General features: G+C 37.6%; 1 protein-coding gene across 5 annotated transcripts in view; it reads right to left on the bottom strand.

Annotated features, from left to right (window-relative positions):
- Positions 1–10,329: 10,329 nt before the first annotated feature.
- LOC118916505 (amine sulfotransferase-like) overlaps positions 10,330–22,886 on the bottom strand; it is a 36,816-nt gene continuing 24,259 nt past the window's right edge. For all 5 annotated transcript variants that reach the window (XM_036893557.2, XM_036893559.2, XM_036893558.2 and 2 more), the window contains 5 exons: positions 19,268–19,479; positions 15,453–15,579; positions 14,440–14,534; positions 12,362–12,548; positions 10,330–10,589 (listed from right to left, as the gene is read on the bottom strand). In XM_036893557.2, the coding sequence (XP_036749452.2) occupies positions 10,468–10,589; positions 12,362–12,548; positions 14,440–14,534; positions 15,453–15,579; positions 19,268–19,479 (743 nt within the window). In that variant the 3' untranslated portion in view covers positions 10,330–10,467. The remainder of the gene's footprint in view (positions 10,590–12,361; positions 12,549–14,439; positions 14,535–15,452; positions 15,580–19,267; positions 19,480–22,886) is intronic.

The raw sequence follows: 22,886 nt of genomic DNA, 5'->3' as shown, positions 1-22,886 counted from the left end.
CCAGAAAAGACAAATCAATAGAAGACTGATGCATTTTAGAATATGCTTGGTCTGGGGTATGAGAGTGGGGATTAACTCTCAGAGCACAGGGGACTTTGGGAGTTTGATGGAATGATTCTCAAAGTGAACTGTAGTGATTTTTAAATAACTGTGTAAATTACTAACAGCCACTGTGTCATATACTTACAATGGATGAATTCTATGGTATTAAATAATCTCCCAATAAGGATGGTATAAAATAGCTCAGAGAAAATTCAGCTGATATGCAATTCAGAACATAGCAACTATTTTTCACCTACCCTATGGTCCCATATAAGCTCTAGGTTTCAGGTAAATTACTTTTCTGCCTGTCTTCCCCCTCAAAGTAGGAAGAATACAATGATGTAAGAGTTTTGTCATTGAATGCAGGATTCTCATTAACTTGGAATTTTAAAATAATAGCCTCAGATTGTCAAACCTTTGGCTTCTTCATAGATGCACCATTTCTTTTTAAAATTATTTATTTATTTGAGTTATCATTGATATACACTCTTATGAAGGTTTCACATGAACAACACTGAGGTTTCTACATTCACCCTTATTATCAATTCCCTGCCCCCGCATCCCATGGCAGTCACTATACATCAGTGTAGTAAGATGCTACAGAGTAACTACTTACCTTTTCTGTGCTACACTGCCTTCCTTTTGAACCCCCCACACTATGTGTGCCAAACATAATACCCCTCAATCCCCTTCTCCCTCCCTCCCCACTCCCTTTCATTTAGTAACCACTAGTCCATCTGTTCTTGGAGTCTGGGAGTCTGGGAATCCTGCTGTTTTGTTCCTTTTGTTTTTCTTTGTTGTTATATTCCACAAATGAGGGAGATCATTTGGTACTTTTCTTTTTTTGTAATATTATTAATGTTAATTTTTTAAAATTTTGGTATCATTAATCTGCAATTACATTAGCAACATTATAGTTAATAGACACACCCCATAATCAAGTCCCCACCACATATCCCATAACAGTCACTGTGCATCAGCATAGTAATATGCTATAAAATCACTAATTGTCTACTCTGTGTTGTACAACTTTTCCCGTGCTCCCCATGACATTATGTCAGCTAATCATAATGCCCCTATTTCCCTCTTATCCCTCCCTTCCCACCCATCCTTCCCAGTCCCTTTCCCTTTGGTAACTGTTAGTCCATTCTTGGGTTCTGTGAGTATGCTACTGTATTGTTCCTTCAGTTTTTTCTTTGTTCTTATACTCCACAGATGAGTGGAATCATCTGATACTTGTCATTCTCTGCCTGGCTTATTTCACCGAGCATAATACTCTCTAGCTCCATCCATGTTGTTGCAAATGGTAGGATTTGTTTTTTTCTTATGGCTGAATAATATTACATTGTGTATATGTACCACATCTTCTTTATCCATTCATCTACTGATGGACACTTAGGTTGCTTCCATTTCTTGGCTGTTGTAAACAGAAGGGTACATATGTCTTTTTGAGATGGGGTCCTCCATTCTTAAGGTAAATTCCTAGGAGTGGAATTCCTGGGTCAAGTGGTATTTCTATTTTGAGTTTTTTGAGGAAACTCCATACTGCTTTCCACAATGGGTGAACTAATTTACATTCCCACCAGCACTGTTGGAGGTCTCCCCTTTCTCCACATCCTTGCCATCATTTGTTGTTGTTTGTCTTTTGGGTGGTGGCCATCCTAACTGGTGTGAAGTGATACCTCACTGCAGTTTTCTTTTCCATTTCTCTGATGATTAGCCATGTAGAGCATTTTTTCATGTACCTGTTGTCTATATGACTTTGGACAAGTGTCTGTTTAGATCCTCTGCCCATTTTTTAATTGGATTATTTGCTTTTTGTTCATTGAGGTGCATGAGCTCTTTCTGTATTTTGGATGTCAACCCTTTATAGGATATGTAATTTATGAATGTATTCTCCCATACTGCAGGATGCCTTCTTGTTCTATTGATGGTGTCCTTTGCTGTACAGAAGATTTTCAGCTTGATATAGTCCCAGTTGTTCATTTTTTATTTTGTTTCCCTTACATAGGTAGATGTGTTCATGAAGAAGTTGCTCATGTTTATGTCCAAGAGATTTTTGCCTATTTTTTTTTCTAAGAGTTTTATGGTTTCATGACTTACATTCACATCTTTGATCCATTTTAAATTTGTTTTTGTGTATGTGGTTAGACAATGATCCAGTCTCATTTCTCTTACATGTAGCTGTCCAGTTTTTCAAGCACCAACTGTTGAAGAGGCTGTCATTTCCCCATTGTATATCCATGGCTCCTTTATCATATATTAATTGACCATATATGTTTGGGTTAATATCTGGACTCTCTATTCTGTTCCACTGGTCTGTGGATCTGTTTCTTATGCCAGTACCAAATTGTCTTGATTATTATGGCTTTGTAATAGAGCTAGAAGTTGGGAAGAATGTTCTCCCCTGCTTTATGCTACCTTCTCAGGATTGCTCTGGCTATTCAGAGTCTTTTGTGGTTCCATATGAATTTTAGAACTATTTGTTCCAGTTTGTTGAAGAATGCTGTTGGTATTTTGATAGGAATTGCATTGGATCTGTAGATTACTTTAGGCAGGATGTCCATTTTTGACAATATTAATTCTTCCTACCCAGGAGCATGGGATGAGTTTCCATTTGTTAATGTATTCTGTAATATCTCTTAAGAGTGTCTTGTAGTTTTCAGGGTATAGGCCTTTCACTTCCTTGGATAGGTTTATTTCTAGGTATTTTATTCTTTTTGAGGAAATTTTGAATGAAATTGTTTTCCTGATTTCTCCTTCTGCTAGTTCATCCTTAGTGCATGGGAAAGCAACAGATTTCTGTGTACTAATTTTGTATCATGCTGCTTTGCTGAATTCAGATATTATTTCTAGTAGTTTTGAAGTGGAGTCTTTGAGATTTTTTATGTACAATATCATGTCGTCTGCAAATAGTGACAGTTTGACTTCTTCTTTACCAATGTGGATGCCTTATATTTTTTGTTTTGTCTTATTGTCTTGGCTAGGATCTCCAGTAGTATGTTGAAAAGTGTGGTGAGTGGTATCCTTGCCTTGTTCCTGATCTTAGAGTGAAAAGCTTTCAGCTTCTTGCTGTTAAGTATGATGTTGGCTGTGGGTTTGTCATATATGGCCTTTATTATGTTGAGGTACTTGCCCCATTTTGTTGAGACTCATTTTGTTGAGTTTTTATCATGAGTGGATGTTGAATTTTGCCAAATGCTTTTTCTGCATCTATGGAGATGATCATGTGGTTTCTGTCCTTCTCTTTCTTGATGTGGTGTGGATGATGTTGATGGATTTTCGAATGTTGTACCATCCTTGCATCCCTGAGATTAATCCCACTTGATCATGGTCTATGATCCCTTGATGTCCTTTTGAATTTGGTTTGCTAAGATTTTGAGGAGTATTTTTGCATCTATATTCATCAGAGTTATTGGTCTGTAATTTTCTTTTTTTGTGGGTTCTTTGCCTGGTTTTGGTATTAGAATAATGCTGGCTTCATAGAATGAGTTTGGAAGTATTCCCTCCTCTTCTATTTTTTGGAAAACTTTAAGCAGAATGGGTATTATGTCTTCTCCATATATCTTGTAAAATTCAGCAGTGAATCCATCTGGTCCAGAGTTTTGTTCTTGGGTAGTTTTTTGATTACTGATTCAATTTTGTTGCTAGTAATTGTTCTGTTTAGATTTTCTGTTTCTTCCTTTGTCAGTCTTGGAAGGTTGTATTTTTCTAGAAAGTTGTCCATTTCTTCTAGGTTATCCACCTCATTAGCATACAGATTTTCACAGTATTCTCTAATAATTCTTTGTATTTCTGTGGTGTCTGTTGTGATTTTTCCTTTCTTATTTATACATCTGTTTACTTGTGCAGATTCTCTTTTTCTCTTAATAAGTGTGGCTAGAGATTTATCTATTTTGTTCATTTTTTCTTCTCAAAGAACCAACTCCTGGTTTCATTGATTTTTTCCATTGTTTTATTCTTCAAATTTTATTCATTTCTTCTCTGATCTTTATTATGTCCCTCCTTCTACTGAATTTGGGCCTTAATTGTTTTTCTTTTTCCATTTTCAATAATTGTGACTTTAGAATCTTCATTTGGGATTTTATTTCTTTCTTTAGATAGTCCTGGATTATTATATACTTTCCTTTGCTGCTTCCCCCAGAAGTTAAGGCATTGTGTTGTTGTTGTCATTTATCTCCATATATTGCTTTATCTCTGTTTTAATTTTGTCATTGATACATTGATTATTTAGGAACATGTTGTTAAGCCTCCATGTGGTTGTAACCCTTTTGTTTTCTTTCTACAACTTATTTTTCATTTTATGCCTTTGTGATCTGAGAAATTGGTTGGTTGAATTTAGTCTTCTTGAATTTACTGAGGCTCTTTTTGTGGCCTAGAATGTGGTCTAGTCTGAAAAATGTTCCATGTGCACTTGAGAAGAATGTGTATCCTGCTGCTTTTGGGTATAGAGTTCTATAGATGTCTGTTAAGTCCATCTGTTCTAGTGTGTTGTTCAGCCCCCTTACTTATTTGTGTCTGGTTGAACTGTCCTTTGGAGTGAGTGATGTGTTAAAGTTTCCTAAAATGAATGCATTGCATTCTATTTCCTCCTTTAATTCTGTTAGTATTTGTTTCACATATGTCCTTGCTCCTGTGTTCTGTGCATATATATTTATAATGTTTATATCTTCTTGTTGAACTACTTTATCATTACGTAATGTCCTTCTTTATCTCTTGTTACTTTCTTTGTTTTAAAGTCTATTTTCTCTGATACAAGTACTGCAGCACTGCTTTTTTCTCCCTGTTGTTTGCATGAAATATCTTCTTCTATCCCTTCACTTTTAGTCTGTGTATGTCTTTGGGTTTGAGGTGAGTCTCTTGTAAGCAGCATATAGATGGGTCTTTCTTTTTTTATCCATTCTATTACTCTGTGTCTTTTGTTTGGTGCATTAAGTCCATTTACATTTAGGGTGATTATCGATAGGTATGTACTTATGGCCATTGCAGGCTTTGGATTCATGGTTTCCAAAGGTTTAAGGGTAGCTTCTTTACTATCTAGCCATGTAACTTTTACTCACTTTTTACACTTTTAAAAACACAGTGATGATTTTTTTATTTCTCTCCCTTCTTATTCTTCCTCCTCCACTCTTTATATGTTAAGTGTTTTATTCTGTACTCTTTTGTGTTTCCTTTGACTATTTTAGTGGATAGTTGATTTTATTTTTTGCCTTTAGTTAGTATTTGGTTGGTCTTCTTTCTTTGCTGTGGTTTTATTTTCTCTGGTGACATCTATTTAGCCTTAGGAGTACTTCCATCTAGAACATTCCCTTTAAAATACCCTGTAGAGATAATTTGTGGGAGGCAAATTCCATCAACTTTTGCTTATCTGGAAATTGTTTGATCCCTCCTTCAAATTTAAATGATAATCTTGCTGGATACAGTATTCTTGGTTTGAGGCCCTTCTGTTTCAGTGCATTAAATATATCATGCCTGTCCCTTCTGTCCTGTATGGTTTGTGTTGGGAGGTCTGCTTATAGCCTGATGGGTTTTCCTTTGTAGGTAATCTTTTTTCTCTCTCTGGCTGCCTTTAAACCCTGTCCTTGTCTTTGATCTTTGCCATTTTAATTATTGTATGTCTTGGTGTTTTTCTCCTTGGGTCCCTTTTGTTGGGAGATCTGTGGGCTTCCATGTCCTGAGGGATTATTTCCTTCCCCAGACTGGGGATGTTTTCAGCAATTATTTCTTCAAAGACACTTTCTATCCCTTTTCTATCTCTTGTTCTTCTGGTATCCCTATAATGTGAATATTGTTCCACTTGGATTGGTCACACAGTTCTCTTAATATTCTTTAATTCCAAGAGATCCTTTTATATCTCTCCATCTCAGCTTCTCTGTATTCCTGTTTTCTGATTTCTATTCCATTAACAGTCTCTTGCACATTATCTAGTTTGGTATTAATCCCTTCTATTGCTTGTTTCATTTCTGTTATCGCCCTCTGGACTTCATCCTTAGCTCTTGCATATTTCTCTGCAGGTCCATCAGCCTGGTTATAGCTTTTATTTTGAATTCATTTTCAGGAATATAGGTTATATCTATCTTACCAGGCCCTGTCTCTGGGGCTGTTTGACTGATTTTTGACTGGACCAGATTCTTCTGCCTTTTCACGGCAATAGAAGTGACTGCCAGCAGGTGGAGCACATGTCAGCTGGAAAACAAAGTCCATTCCTGCTTGCTGGTCACCTTGCCCTTCTCTGCTGCCTGTGCCTGTTACCCACCCCTGAGAGTAGTCTCTGTGTTAACTTCCTGAGCTACTGTCGGCGGGGCAGCCCTCAGAATAGCCTAGGACACTGCAGGGGGGCGCAGATGTGCCGGGTGTGTTTTCCTTCAAAAACAGCGCCCCTTCGTGCCTTCTGTACCTTGCTCCAGCTTCCTCTGCCTGTGCTGGGTAGCTGCATGGAGGGCACAGCCTCTGGGTCTGCCCCTGTTATCTTCACACTGGGAGGAGACTCTGGGTGGTTGCTGTGGGTGGTGTTGCTCCCTGGCTGCTCCACTACTGTGGTGGGTCAGCCGGTTTGCTTGCAGTGCTGGCTGTAGGGAATGAATGGCAGGCTGCTTATTGCTGTGAGGGGCTTCAGAGCTGCCTTGCCACCTAGGGGTTAGGGGACATGAAATTCCTTAACATTTCCAGCCTGCTGGGCTGAGTGTGCTGGGACTTTTTTGTCCATCTGTATATCCTTGTCCCTTTAAGACTTTTAAAGCCCCAGCTTTTCTTTTGTCCCAGGAGAGCTGGCTTTGGGGACCAGCTCACAGTTTCTGTCTTGGATTTTATTTTTCCATTTCTCTAATATGCAGTACACTATATGGTGTGTGTCTGTACTCCTTCTGCAGATTACTAGAGCTGGTTATTTAGTATTCCTGTGCTTCCACTACCTCCCCACTCTGATTCTTTTCCTCCCACCAGTGAGATGGGGTGGGGGGAGTGCTTGGGTCCTGCCCGGTCATGGCTTTGTATCTTAGCCTTTTCATGAGATGCTGAGTTCTCACAGATGTAGATATAGCCTGGCTGTTGTACTATATCTTCTGGTCTGTCTTTTAGGAATAGTTGTATTTGCTGTATTTTCAAAAGTATACATGGTTTTGGGGGGAGATTTCTTCCGCCCTACTCACTCCATCATCTTGAACTCCTCCTCATCTGGTACTTTTCTTTATACACCTGGCTTATTTCACTAAGCATAATATCCTCTAGCTCCATCCATTTTGTTGCAAATGGGAGGATTTGTTTTCTTCTTATGGCTGAATAATATTCCATTGTGTATCTGTACCATATCTTCTTTATCCCTTCATCTACTAATGGACACTTAGGTTGCTTCCATATCTTGGCTATTGTAAATGGTACTACAATAAACATAGGGGTGCATATATCTTTTTGAATCTGGAGTATTGTTTTCTTTGGGTAAATTCCTAGGAGTGGAATTCCTGGGTCAAATGGTATTTCTATTTTTAGTTTTTTGACGAACCTCCATATTGCTTTCCACAATGCTTGAACTAATTAATATTCCCACCAGCAGTGTAGGAGGGTTCCCCTTTCTCCACATTCTCACAAGCATTTGCTGTTCCTTGTCTTTTGGATGTTGGCCATCTAACTGGTATTAGGTGATATTTTATTGTCATTTTAATTTGCATTTCCCTGATAATTAGTGATGTGGAGCATCTTTTCATGTGTCTTTGGCCATCTGAATTTCATTTTTGAAGAAGTGTCTGTTCATATCATCTGCCCATTTTTTAATTCAGGTTATTTCTTTTTGGGTTCTGTGGTGTGTGAGTTCTTTATATATTTTGAATGTTATCCACTTCTTGGATATGTCATTTTCAAATATATTCTCCCATAATAGAGGATGCCTTTTTGTTCTACTGATGCTGTGCTTTGCTGTGCAGAAGCTTTTTACTTTGATGTAGTCCCATTTTTTACTTTTGCATTTGTTTCCCTGGCCCAAGAGGACGTGTTCAGGAAAAGTTGCTCATGTTTATATTCAAAAGATTTTTGCCTATGTTTTCTTCTAAAAGTTTTATGGTTTCATGAGTTACATTCTGGTCTTTCATCCATTCTGTGTTTTCTTTTGTGTATGGAGTTAGACAATCATCCAGTTTCATTCTCTTCCATCTATCTGTCCAGTTTTGACAACACTAGTTGTTAAAGAGGCTGTCATTTCCCTGTTGAATATCCACAGCTCCTTTATCATATATTAATTGACCATATATGCTTGGGTTTATATCTGGGCTCTCTATTCTGTTCCATTGATCTATGGTTCTGTTCTTGTGCCAGTGTAAAATTGTCTTGATTACTGTGGCTTTGTAGTAGAGCTTAAAGTCAGGGAGCCTAATCCCCCAAGGTTTATTCTTCCTTCTCAGCATTGCTTTGGCTATTTTGGATCTATTGCAGTTCCATATGAATTTTAGAACTATTTGCTCTAGTTAAAGAATGCTGTTGGTATTTTGACAGGGATTGCATTGAATCTGTAAATTTCTTTAGGCAGGATGGCCATTTTGACAATAATAATTCTTCCTATCTATGAGGACAGGATGTATTACTTCCAATTTAAGGACTTAGGAGAAAAATCTGTCAGGCTCTCAGTGGAATGGGGATTAACGAGAAGTAGACTTTAATCAAATTACCATGGCAACTCAGTCCTAAACCAAGGTAATAAATAATTGGGAACAAAAAGTTAAGGGGAGTGTTGAAGGTTTTTAGTTCTAGAGTGAGACAGTCAAGGGTTTGAATCATAGTGCTAAGTTACTGCCTATTTGTTCATGGGAGTTTAGTTTATCTCATCCTGTCCCCTGTTTTCTCAGTTATGAAACAGCACTGCCCTTGTAAGCCTTTTGTAAATAATCATGCACAGAATTCACATAAAATTCTAATGCCAATAAATTGTATACAGAAGGTGCCAATATTCACTCTTCTAAGCACAAGATTTCCTTCCCACTCCTAACCCAAACTTGTTAAAAAGAAATAAGGAGAAAAGAGGAAAGAATGAATGTTTCTCTCCAGATAAATGTCATGTCGTCTGTGCACACCTCGGAAGTTATGAGTTCAGAAAATAGGAGGTGCTGTACCAGGAGGAATCCTGGGGATTGATAAATCTTCTCCCAGTGCAAGAATCAGGGCCCTTTGTCTCCTTATCTAAAGCAGCAGTGATGAAATAATTTGTATGTGTTTCTTAGGAAAGGTGAGCAGAGCTTTGAACATATGGAAATAAAAGCAAGTGAGACATCCAGCCTCTCTAAATGGGCACCACTCAGCAGAGATTTATGCGGAGGTCTGCAGAAGCTGGAGAGTGGTGATGGCAATGTCCAGACTACTGCTGGCCTCAGACCAACTGCACTGCTTCCCATTCAGCCAAACTGGGAACCAGAAACCCCGATGATGAATAAGCAGGCAAAAATCCATGAGCAGCAATAACAACCAGGTAAAAAGTGTAACTGATAAAATTTCCTACTTACCATTAACTGCAAATGTTATATATGTTCTAAGGAATAAAGTGAGCAAGAAATGAGCCAGGCTTTTATTAGGTTCATGTATCTTTACCAAATATCCTGGGAAAAAAAAAAAAAAAAAGAAACACATGAATGGTGACTAAAAATTCCTGAATGGTAATACTCAATTTATTATGGCTTCAATTTTTAAATCACTTTTAAGTGTAAAGCAATGCCTAGCATAAAACCAGTTGTTATTTTGAAAGAGTTTATGGCTTTATTTTAGCAATTTAGATATCATGATTTTGAGAGAGAAAAGCATATTAGGAGAAAAAAAATTTTACAAAACTCAACTTACATGTTTACAGTTATGTAGAACATGATAATGCCTATTTTAATCAGTAAGAAAATGATGGACTACTCAAATAATTTAGGTCAATTAGTTGTCTATTAGAAAAATAGTTTTCTTACAATGTAAGTATATTATCTAGATCAACTATAGATATGATATACGAACATAAAAATATTTGGTGTGGCAAACTTCCTAAGTTACACACAAATCTAAAAGCTTTTAAACAAAAGATTCACTCATTTGGTTATGTAAATACTAAGCTCTTCTTACATGAAAAAATACAGTGAGTCAATGTTTCCATTTCGAGACAGTAAACTGATCACATGTTGTGATTTCCTCTTTTGTTCAAGAATCTCTGAACTACTAAAAAAAATAATAAATATTCCATAACTATTTGCCAACAAATAAGGGGGTTCCTCTTCTGATCAGAAACTGAGGCGTCCCTGGAAATGGAAAACAGGCCACATATAGCAAATGATGTAAAATTACTAATTCTTATTTATTAATCACTAGGGTTTTTCTATTGTGATACAACAAAAGTCAAAGATTATAGTGTATTGTTAAATATGTTTCTTTCTGAAAGTGTTTTTTTTTAATGTTTTCACTGAGTTCAGTACTCTATTCTTCATTTATATCCCAGATGAACTTCAAGGGAAAATCTTTCATCTCCCTTTGGAAAATCTTGTCAAACCTTTCATTCTGTTCAACAGTCATGTGATTTTTCCAGTCTCCAATGGTACCTGGGAGGAGATATAAACAAATTGCTTCAGTGAAGTTTCTGTGCTGGGGGTGCAGGTGTGAGACCTTAGCTTTGGGATAAACATGATTTTTTCCACTTTTATTTTCTCTCCTCTCCAAGTTCCCAGTTCCTCCTTCCCATAGCCATGATTTCACTCTCTCATTTTGGGCAAGCTGGTAAACAAACTTATCACTGCAATTATACTATAACTTGATGTAATTAGTCCACCTTCTAAGCTGTCAGACACTTGGTAAAAAATAAAATCACTGCAATTTAATCACTCTGTTGTTCCATGCTAACACTGGTTATGGTGTTTTTGCAAAAGTCTTATAAAAATCCATTAACAAATATCACTGAGCTAATAATTATTGATGAAGACATGGATGCTCTGAAATATTTTAAGTATAGAAAAGGTCATAGAATTGACAAAGGCAGGGCTGAAATTATTTCATCTTTACCCAATTTAGGTATGACACAGCCTCAAACTAAATTTACAGACGTACAGAACTATGATGGCAAACAGCAGCAGAGGAAAGAAGAGGTAAGAGAGGAAACACTAGTTTTAAAAATACACTGGTTGGAATGAAAATAAAAATCTGAAAAAAACTGAAAACTCAAAGAAATCTTAGGGCAGCAGTGGTCATGCAATGCAAATAACATTTAAGAAGGTAACCTTAATGAGAGAAGTGCTTTTGAATCTGCATAATAAACATATGGGAATATACTTCACTACTACAAATAAATTTTGCTCACTCTGATCTCTATATTCACTATTTCAGCCTCTCTTGTTCAGGTTCATTAAAGACATAGGTACACAGAAAATTTTCTTTTTTCAAAGAAAATCCAAATGCAAGTACAGCAATAGTGACAAATTACAATGGTCATAGCATCTAGAAAACAAAGGTCTGTGCTGGGGCTAAAGGGAAAGAACACACCCCCTCTTCAGGTTGGCTCCCTGTTACCACTGCTTCAATTTTTAAAGACAAGGGGGAAGATAAACCTAAGAGATGAAGGGATACAAAAAATTTTCAAGAAATCAAAGCCAGTATTTATTGCTATTTGATATAGAGGCATAGAACCTTATAATTAAGTGCAAAATCTATGTCTATAATTCTGATTACACATTTTCTACATTCTTAATTAGAAGATCATAAAATATAATTTGCAATGCTTGTTTAAAATAAAAATAATTTAATGTATTCAAGTGTATCAGTTGTATAATGATTTCATTCATTCTAAAATCTCACTCATTGTTAGGGCACATAAATGAGATATTTCTGTGAGTTGTTACAATGTGAGATTCTGGTTTGATGTAAGACACTCCTGATGACAAAAGAATAACAAATGTGTGCTGTTAATTCACCCTTGATAGATGCTCAGAAAAAGTCGTGGAGTTATAAAAGCAGCCAGCAATGGCCAACAGATCCATCATTAACTCATCATCAGAATGTGGCCATGTTAATGAAGCAATAGTGTCTAACACTGGATAAACATCCATTTGTGGCAGGCATTGTGCTAGGCATTGGTAGATTTTTCAGGGTCCATGTAGAAGGACTTGTGATTGTAGATTACTCCTCAGATACCTTCAGGGACCAAATATTATAGTCTCATGAAGAGCACAGAGTACAAATCATGGAAAATCAACTGTCTGGAGGATGGAAGGGGATAAGTAGAGCTCCATTTTGGAAAACTCTGGCAGGAAGTCTAGAGTCTACACTTTGGTTCATTTGCACCACAGACCAAAACAAAAACAAAACAAAAACCGAACTTCACCTTTGCGAAGGAAAATTTCATAATTCTTTAAATGTTCAGCTGAAGTTCTTAATATAGTTGTATAATTTGCAAGTGGGTCAGACTTCATGTTCTCAAACGTGGCCTGCCTCATAACAGCATCCACTTCCTCTTCATTCAGTTTCTTCCCCAGAAATTTACAGACTCTCAAGATAGAACTTCTGAGATCCTGAAGTAAATCAGAGATTCATACATTATGCAAATCATAACAAAGAAGACTTACATAAATGTCACAACTAAATAACATCACGGAAGGTAAAGTGTAACTGCTTAGGCTGGTTATAAATTTGGAATTATATGGTGAGAAGGGACTTCATTATTCTTTCTTGGTAAATTAATCTTTCCTTTGTCTGGAGTTTTACTCCTTATTTGGGGTTATTTCTGGATTGCTCACATTTCATTTCATCTGTGTTCACTAGACTGCCTTGTGAGAGTAGCATGGCCCTGGATAACAGTGCAAATGATTAGATGGACAATTACAGAATCAGAGCTGGGAATTGAGTATACCAACATATGCAGAGACAGCTAGTATGAAACAGATTTCAAAGCCAGTTTCAAGGAGTAAGAGAAATTTGTTGTAGGTCTTAAACAGAAATGTTTTTCTAGGAAGACAAAGCTGGAGACATAAGACTAGACTAAAAGAACAGTATATGCATTATTGCAGTTGCAGGAAAGATGTCAGGTGACAGCAAAGTTAGAAGTTGGGTTTCCTTGGAGCTTGATGGAAGCAGGCGTGGGATGAGAAGGTGGGGAGACATGGTTGGAGGCACTGGAAGAAGCCTTATTTTGAAGAGTGTTGCAAAGCCAGCCAGATACTTGTGTCTGGTCTTGGTAGCTGATAAAAACTAAACAGGAGAGTCTAGGCTTCTATCATCACCTAGGGGCCGACTTTAACCAAAGCTAGTGATGAATGCTCAGCTGGTGGCAGCCATTAGTTGTTGCCTGCATTTCTGCTTTTCCTCTTCTTTCTTGTTAAGAGATCCCTGGTGATATTCTGGCATCAGTGTCCAGCCCCATTCCAGGAATGGTCCTGTTTGAGATGAGATCCTCCTTGTACTCCCATTCTCCTTTATGAGATTTTTGTCTTGAGTGGTGACTGATAGACTTTTGGCATTGAAACAGAAAGACAAAGTCACACAGAAGCTTCTGAGATTGATTTTCCTCCTGGGGTAAAACCAGGAACGTAGCAAAGGAAAAAGTCCTTTATGTCTCTGTTTCTTTTATTTCTACTTTAGAAGTTATCTATCCTATCCTCAAAGGACATGAGATTGGCACCGTGACAGCCATCTTATATGAAGGGAAGCATCAGTGCCACACAAAACATGGCAAAAAAAGAAAATACAGAATTCCTGGGACATTCATGACATCCTTGAGCTGCCATACCCAGACTCAGGGTAACTTGCCTCTGGATTTCAGTCAATAAACAACAGAATGCCCTTTTAACAGATGCTTTAATCCACTTATGGTTGACTATTGTTGGGAGCTGCATTCTTCCTAATGGAACACAAAAATTTTCACTTTACTTACCATGTCATGCTTACTCAACATAAGGCTCACAAGAATGAATTTCTCAAGAAATACATCCCAGTGTGATAAACTAAATCCAGAATGTTAAAAGGGTTAATAATGCAGAAAATTTTTTTTTCTTATAAATATATTTTATATAAAGATAAAAGCATATTAAGGTGGGATTTGGAGGGACCAAAACCAAACAACAGTCATAGAAACATATCCTCTCCATCCCACTCCTCCCACTGGTTCAAAATAATCAGACATATACATGCCTGCTAATACACAGAAATCCCTCATACACATATTATTTATTAAAATGAATTGTAAATTAAAACCTGGTAAACAAAATAAAGAGATGACATGGAAACACTCTTCTATGACACTGAACCTTGTATCTCTAATTCTGTATTGTCCTTTGGGGACTCTAGACATGAACCATTAGTTTGTTAGGCCAGACTGAGTTACCATTTGGGAAACCAGAAATATAATCTCTACTCACAGAAATATATATACATAATCTGGTATACAGACAGACCATCTGTACTCACCTTCTTCATATCCTCATACATTATGAATTGAATGTTGAAGTGGCTTTTGTGCTCATACCATCCTTTAATGTGGTCAAACCAAAGGCTTCCTACCACTGTGGGAAGATAGAAAAGGAATTAGGGAAACATATTGAACAGGTTGAGAAATAAGCTATTGCATTCTTAAGGGGTGCAGGAATGTTTAGTAACAAAGGAAAGACAAGGAACTCTGTTGCTAGATTCCACTTTGTTCTCTGTCACATGACTAACAGGAGACTCACACTGCTGCCACCAGGGAGCTATACATTCATTAAAGGAGAAATCATTTTCTTATTAATATATTTTATATAAAGATAAAAGCATATTAAGGTGGGATTTGGAGGGACCAAAACCAAACAACAGTCATAGAACATATCCTCTCCATCCCACTCCTCCCACTGTCCCCAAAGACACAGAGAGTTGCTCCCCTCAATGGACCAGGTGGGCTCCCTGAGGAGTCCCTTCAGCTCTGCACAGTGGTTTAGATTTTAAGCTTATTTCTCCTGTGTCAGACCATCATCTCTATGTCAGCAGGCCTTGCTCCTACTCAGCTACCTAAGTTGACTCCTCAGAACAGAATGGGGAACAGAACTTTGTCACATAGAAGCCTCTGGAAGTTGCCACATGCAGTATGCACTGCCAAAGCCCCAAACCTACTGTGATCTACACTGAGCTCCCTTCTCAGCTGAGCTAGAACAGAAACTTCTGAGTTCCTGAAACACTAATCTGTTCACACTTCTTTCATAGCTCAGAGTAAATATTCCCTTTTAATATGATGTAATCTTAATGATCTCCTGAGTTTGGGTGAATGTGAATAGAATTTGCAAGTATGGCAGGACATAGTCATCCAGACAACCCCAACAATGGCTTGATAAATTGTCCACTGAATCCATTTTACTCTATTTCATGATTGTCTTTCCCTCTGTCAAATTCACTAAGCTTAAGAGCTCACCTCAGTTCTGAAAACTGATAGCTCAATTTGTAAGTTCAGTTACCTTTTCCTTCTAGAAAGTCTTTCATGAATTCCTCAATATTGGCTGTAGATTTGAAACTTCCCAACATGTTTGAAAAATGAAAATATGAGCACAAAACATCTTTAGGGTTCCTGTATACATAAATAAGCTGCAAAAAAAAGGAGGAAACCATTGTTTCTGTTGCTTTCATTTTATATTTACCTCCTGCAGACATTTCAGTTGGATGAGACCCATTATTTTAAGCTCTCACAATCTCCTAATCATATCATAAACACGCTCAGCCCTCTCCTCTGTATTCTGGGTTTCTCTTTCTCTGTAAGTCCTCTCTCTCCGTGCTTGGCCAAGACTATCAATTACTCTTCTAGACACATCTCAGAAATTACCTTTTCTTAAATCACAAAGGCAAAGAGAACTACACCATTCTTTTCCCTTATACCAACTAGCTAAAACACATGAGAATGCTTCATAAACTACAAAATAATATGAGAACTCGAATACTAAACTAAAGTGTTTTCAATGTACAAGTGCAGTTTACACCTTCCTCACTCTCATATCTTGATAGAGGAAAACACAAGTCTTTGGAACATAGAGGTTACTTTTTAGGAATTTTTTACACTGAAGGAATAGAGAATTCATTAAAAAAAGGTTTATGATAATCAACTGGAAGAAATAGTTTCTTAACAACAATATTACATGAATACAAAATACATTAATATCTGCCCAGCCCACATTTAAGGGACTTACTCTGTGTGTGTACAGAACATTCAGGGTCACCCGGTAAACCCCAGGCCTTGCATCTCTATTGAGAATTGACATGTATATCTGTTGTTTCTCCTCTTGGAGAATATCCAGTTTAAGTAAAGAGAACGTTTCATCCACCTGCCCCCTCCCTGTGCAGTGCCTGGAGACAACCCTTCATGCCAGGAGATGAGTTGATGGACTCTTGGTATGTGTGTGCAGTTCTCATCCCTCAGTGACCCACACTGCCCTGGAATGAGTCCTACAGCCACGGCACTTGTTTGGTACCAACAAAGTGGTTATAATATCAAACAAATAACAATGACGATTGATATTTCTGTAAAGAAATTAATAGTACTCCTCCAAAGGGTGAAATATAAAGAAAAAAAGTCACTTTCAGTCCTTGCTATGATTCTTTGTGTCTCTAACTATGGATTGGGAATTGCTTCTTGTCATATATCTGTTGGCTTATGTCAAAGTGACAGTGTTATCACAGAGTAAAAGGTCCTGCCTCTTTGGGTAGACAATCATGCAAGTTATCAGTAGAGGAAAACTAGGAGTTCATATCATGTAGAATTAAAGGGAGATGTTACCATATACATTTTATTTAAATTTGTGGTATTAGATAATGTGACCTAGGTAATAAGTGCAGAGCGAGCAGAGGAGAAGGCCAGGTCAGATACCTCCAAGTTCAACACTAGATGGTTAGACAGACAAGAATAAGCCAGAGGGAGGAAGGAACAGTATCTCAGACGCCCATTGTACTATTAGAGAAAACCCTAAATAATGCAGGGATTGATTTTTCTGTAAAACACAAAGGCTTAATATTAGAACCAACAGGTTAGAATTAATTCATTATCTCAATGTTTTCAAACAGTTAAAGGGTTCCCACATTTCTACTCTGACATGCTAAGGTAGGAAAAGAAACATTAAAGAAGGAGAAAATGATCAACTATGTCAGATGCATGGATAGGTTCAAAAAAGATGATAGATGATTCCTTGGTTTATAAAATATAAGAATTATGTGTTATTGACTTTGAGGTGTCAATGAAAGCTGGGGGCAGAAGCCAAATTGAGGAAGTTTAGATCAAAAGAACAGAGAAGCAGCAGCTAAAAATCAATATGGAAAAAGAGGAGTTCTGTCTTACTTCAAAATGGGTAACATGACATCTTGATTATGGGCCAAAGAGAATGATCAGGAAGCAAGAAGAAATTGATGATGAATTGAAAAAAGGAAATTACTGTTCATGCCAAATCTTCGAGGAGAGAGCAAGGTTCCCAAAGCAGCCTGACTAACATTTTGGACCAATTAGTTCTCTGTGGCAGGGGCGGCCCTGGGCACTGGAGCATATCTAACAGCATCCCGGCCTCGTCTCCCTCCGCACCAGCAGCGCCACCACAGGCCCAGCCAAAAATGCTCCAGACAGTTCTGGGTATCCTGAGACAAAATCACCACCATCTGAGGCACACTGGGCAGACAAAAACAGCCCCTGACCATGAGTGGAGGGGCTGATCTCTATTAGGAGAAGACACAGTCTACTCATTACATTTTTTCATTTAAGGAGGGAAGGCACTGAGGGGACACCAGTGCAGGTAACTTTCTGAATTGCAGGTCATTAACCGGGGCCAGTGGAGGCACAGAGCAGAATGTTGTTAAGGTTTCCAAAGAGAGAAAAAGTATCAATTAATCCTTTTGGAAACTGAGAAAGCAAAACATATAAAAAGCAGAATTTGAGAACTGTGGTAATAAGTATAAAAACCAGGCACAGTGTTGAAGTGTTTAGGTTTTTTGCAGCCACTCAGATCCCTGAAAAAGGCAGGAATGCATTCCAATTGTGTTGAACCAGATTTTGGATTTGCCAGCTTATTATAACATGGATAAATGGAGCAAGGGGATTTAGACAGAAGAGATTATAGTGCTAAGAGATAGTGAAGAATTGGGACTCTTTTCTGCAAGAGAGTGGAGGGGATGGTTCTGAATCCCAGTGCTGACACACACTGGGCTGGGAACACCAGAAAGGGGCAGGCCCATGAGGAGGCAGCAGTCTGAGTAAGGTGAAGAAGTCACAATTTAAGTTAGTGTAATCACTGGTGATGCCTTTCTTCATTCATTCAACTCCACTATCTGAAGGCCACTAATCTCAGCACTGTGAACACAGCCCTGAAAAAACCTCTACCTCTCTCATGGGTTTTACATTTGGATCAGAAAGATAGATATTAAACAAATGTATATATTACAGTAGAGGGGCAATGAGTGTCATAAATAGAGGGTGGTTTATAAGCAGGTTAGAAGGGTAGCTGAGGTCAGTGGAGGAAAGACCATTGGAGTTGGGAAGTCCTCACTGAGGCAAGAAAGGGCAGAGCCTGGGGGCAAAAGTTGAAGGAGACCCATCCTGCTTCTGCTCATCCCTGAGAGTGAGCGCCTCCTTAACATTTGGGCCTGGTGCCTTGCTTGCCTCTCCTTTTCTGGCCCTGCCAGAAGACCATTCACAAGAGTTTTCAAATTATCATGTGAGTGATGGGAGAAGAGATAGAGAGGTAAGTATGGAGCCAAGAGCTGATATTATCAATGGATGGAGGTCACTGATCCAGGGAGAGATGGAGAGAGGAAGAGAATCACTGTAGAGAAGACTGACTTGGTTTGAAGTTCCTTTGAATTTCATGGAAGTAGCTGCCTTGAGGGAGAATGGGGGCAAAATATTTAGAAGTATCCAAGGGAAGCAGGGAAGACCCTAAAAGGAAGGAGGTGAGAAATTGCTAGTATTTTATGTATATACATAGTGATAAAGCTAATTTAAAATTAGGGAGTTATATATTACATCTATTTTATATATGCTATCATAATGTATTTTAATATAAACTATATGAATGTCTATATATGCTTTACTTATTAAATGACCTACATTATTATTATATAATCAGAAAAATGACAGGATGAAAGTAAAATTAAATATTATAAATGAGAATGCCAATGGTATTGAAAATTAAAGTTTGCAAATACTGTATTAACTAGCAACTGGATGAATGTAGTATCAGCATAATGAGCAAATTAAATAATGGAAAGAGTAATCATTCAGCAAGCATAGCCTATTTCCTACTTTGGCTTTTTTCTTCTTCAGCCCTCTGGGAGCCAAGTAGTATGGAATGTGGCTACAGAATAGACGAGGAGATGGTCTTTTGTTAAAGTGAATTTGTAGTCGAAACTTGTATTCAAGAAAGGGGACATAATCAATTGTGTCCACATTTGCAGTTCTTTTGCGATGCTCTTCAAAATAAATCAAGCTTAGTAACTGCTGAGTCCAGATGGTTCCTGTAAAAGAAATAATTTCTTTTTCAAGTTCAAGAAGTTCTCAAAATGTTCAAAACTAAGGCATCAGTTTTTAAGTTGTGTATGTTATGTTATTCAACCAAGGGTAATGATAAAGATGTCTGCATGGATTATTTTACATATGTAAAGTGCAGTAAAGGTAAGAGACAACAAACATTGTTTTTATTTTGCTTTAAAGAAAATGGGGCCATTTGTCACACAAATTCATTCTTTGACTCTTTATCTGTGCTTTCTTCTTCTTCATATGTTACCATTACATTAACTTCTATGCCTGCCACTCTACTTTCTTCCTCATTCCTGGATCATTAGCTAATATAAGCACAGATCTAAACAAACCCTTCAAAGAAGTAACTTTTAAGTTTTCCAACCTTCCCTCTGTTTTCTCACTTTGCCCATGATCTCTACTTAAGGAAATACTGTTTATTACAAATACCCAAGGGAGAACTTGTGACACCCACATAGACAGAAAGGAAAGATGCTACCTGAAGTTGGACCCTGGCTTCCAGTACGATTTGAAAAATTCTAAGATAACTCTTATGTCTGTGGCCAATATGCACATGTAATTGCTGGTGTTTGTTTCCTTACAGTTCTTTGCATGCTTCATATATGGGACTATTGAGATTTAAGACAAACCCACTATGAGGTTGTGCTTGTAGTATTTCCAAGACAATACTTTCAAAGAGTCTATCCCACCAGAAGGTACAAGTCCCAGTTAGAATAGTAATCTGAGTTCTGAAGTGAATAAATGTACTGGACCCTCATCAATTCCCATATAGCCTTCCCAAAGACTTCCAGTGTCACCCAGGAAAGATTATGCCATGTTAGCACTGCTGGAGCTAAAACTCAATGAAAACTCAGAATGTAGCTCTAAAAGGGTATCTGTGAAGAATATTTTTTCTCCTTCACAGACAAGAGTTACTTTTCCTTCAGGATATAGCACAGCTTCAGGATGGTGGACCAGTTAAAAATCATGACCTGACGGGGCCACAGGTCTCCAGAGACTCAGGAATATGAGGACTGCAGCACTGTACCCCAGGCAAAACAGGCTGCACTTTCCCCTCTCCTCCTCCTCCTCTTCTGCGGCTCCTCACCCTCTCCCTTTCCCATCCTGTCCTTCCCTTTCTTTTTTCTTTTCTGCCCTTTCAGCATTACATGGTAACAACACCACACAAGGACACTACAAAAAAAGAAAATTATAGACCATTATTCCTGATGAACATAGATACAAAGATCCTTCAAAAAATTATTAGCAAACTGAATTCAATAATACATAAAAGCATCATACATCATGATCAACTGGAATTTATTTGAGCTTTGCAGAAAGGCTCAACATTCACAAATCAATCAACATGGTATATACCACATTAACAAAACGAAGGATTAAAGCTGTATTAGCAGTTCAATATATGCAGAAAAAGTATTTGACAGAATTCAAAATCCATTCATGATAGAAACACTAAACGTAGTGGGCATTGTGGAAATTTCACTCAACAAATTAAAGGCCAGAGATAAGCCCACAGCTGACATCATTCTCAATGGTAAACTGGGAGTTTATGCTTTAACATCAGGATTATCACAAGTGTGCCTATTCTTATCAGTCTTTTGGGGAATCCTTGCCAGAGCAATTATCAAAAAAGGAAATAAAAGTCATCCAAAGGGGGGAGGAAGAAGTTAAACTGTCTCTATTTGTAGGTGACATGCTATTACGTATAGGAAGCAAAGCTCTTAAAACTCCCTGAAAATAGAAATAAACTGTACAAAGAAAGCAAAGAGGCGCACAAACACATGTAGGCTTAACAACACACTCCTAAATAATCAATGGATCAATGACCAAATCAAAATGGAGATCCAGCAATATATGGAAACAAATGACAACAACAACACAAAGCCCCAACTTCTGTGGGACACAGCAAAAGCAATCTTAAGAGGAAAGTATATAGCAATCCAAGCATACTTAAAAAAGGAAGAGCAATCCCAAATGAATGGTCTAACGTCACAATTATCGAAATTGGAAAAAGAAGAACAAATGAGGCCTAAGGTCAGCAGAAGGAGGGACATAATAAAGATCAGAGAAGAAATAAATAAAATTGAGAAGAAAAAAACAATAGCAAAAATCAATGAAACCAAGAGCTGGTTCTTCGAGAAAATAAACAAAATAGATAAGCCTCTAGCCAGACTTATTAAGAAGAAAAGAGAGTCAATACAAATCAACAGTATCAGAAACGAGAAAGGAAAAATCACGACGGACCCCACAGAAATACAAAGAATTATTAGAGAATACTATGAGAACCTATATGCTAACAAGCTGGGAAACCTAGGAGAAATGGACAACTTCCTAGAAAAATACAACCTTCCAAGACTGACCCAGAAAGAAACAGAAAATCTAAACAGACCAATTACCAGCAATGAAATTGAAGCGGTAATCAAAAAACTACCAAAGAACAAAACCCCCGGGCCAGATGGATTTACCTCGGAATTTTATGAGACATACAGGGAAGACATAATACCCATTCTCCTTAAAGTTTTCCAAAAAATAGAGGAAGAGGGGATACTCCCAAACTCATTCTATGAAGCTAACATCACCCTAATACCAAAACCAGGCAAAGACACCAACAAAAAAGAAAACTACAGACCAATATCCCTGATGAACGTAGATGCAAAAATACTCAACAAAAAATTAGCAAACCAAATTCAAAAATACATCAAAAGGATCATACACCATGACCAAGTGGGATTCATCCCAGGGATGCAAGGATGGTACAACATTCGAAAGTCCATCAACATCATCCACCACATCAACAAAAAGAAATACAAAAACCATATGATCATCTCCATAGATGCTGAAAAAGCATTTGACAAAGTTCAACATCCATTCAAGATAAAAAATCTCAGCAAAATGGGAATAGAGGGCAAGCGCCTCAACATAATAAAGGCCATCTATGATAAACCCACAGCCAACATTATATTGAACAGCGAGAAGCTGAAAGCATTTCCTCTGAGATTGGGAACTAGACAGGGATGCCCACTCTCTCCACTGTTATTTAACATAGTACTGGAGGTCCTAGTCACGGCAATCAGACAAAACAAAGAAATACAAGGAATCCAGATTGGTAAAGAAGAAGTTAAACTGTCACTATTTGCAGATGACATGATACTGTACATAAAAAACCCTAAAGACTCCACCCCAAAACTACTAGAACTGATATCAGAATACAGCAAAGTTGCAGGATACAAAATCAACAAACAGAAATCTGTGGCTTTCCTATACACTAACAATGAACCAACAGAAAGAGAAATCAGGAAAACAACTCCATTCACAATTGCATCCAAAAAAATAAAATACCTAGGAATAAACCTAACCAAAGAAGTGAAAGACTTATACTCTGAAA

This window comes from Manis pentadactyla, chromosome 12 (genome assembly GCF_030020395.1).
Source record: "Manis pentadactyla isolate mManPen7 chromosome 12, mManPen7.hap1, whole genome shotgun sequence".
Classification (NCBI taxonomy): Eukaryota; Metazoa; Chordata; class Mammalia; order Pholidota; family Manidae; genus Manis; species Manis pentadactyla.
This window is presented reverse-complemented; position numbering and strand designations above follow the sequence as displayed.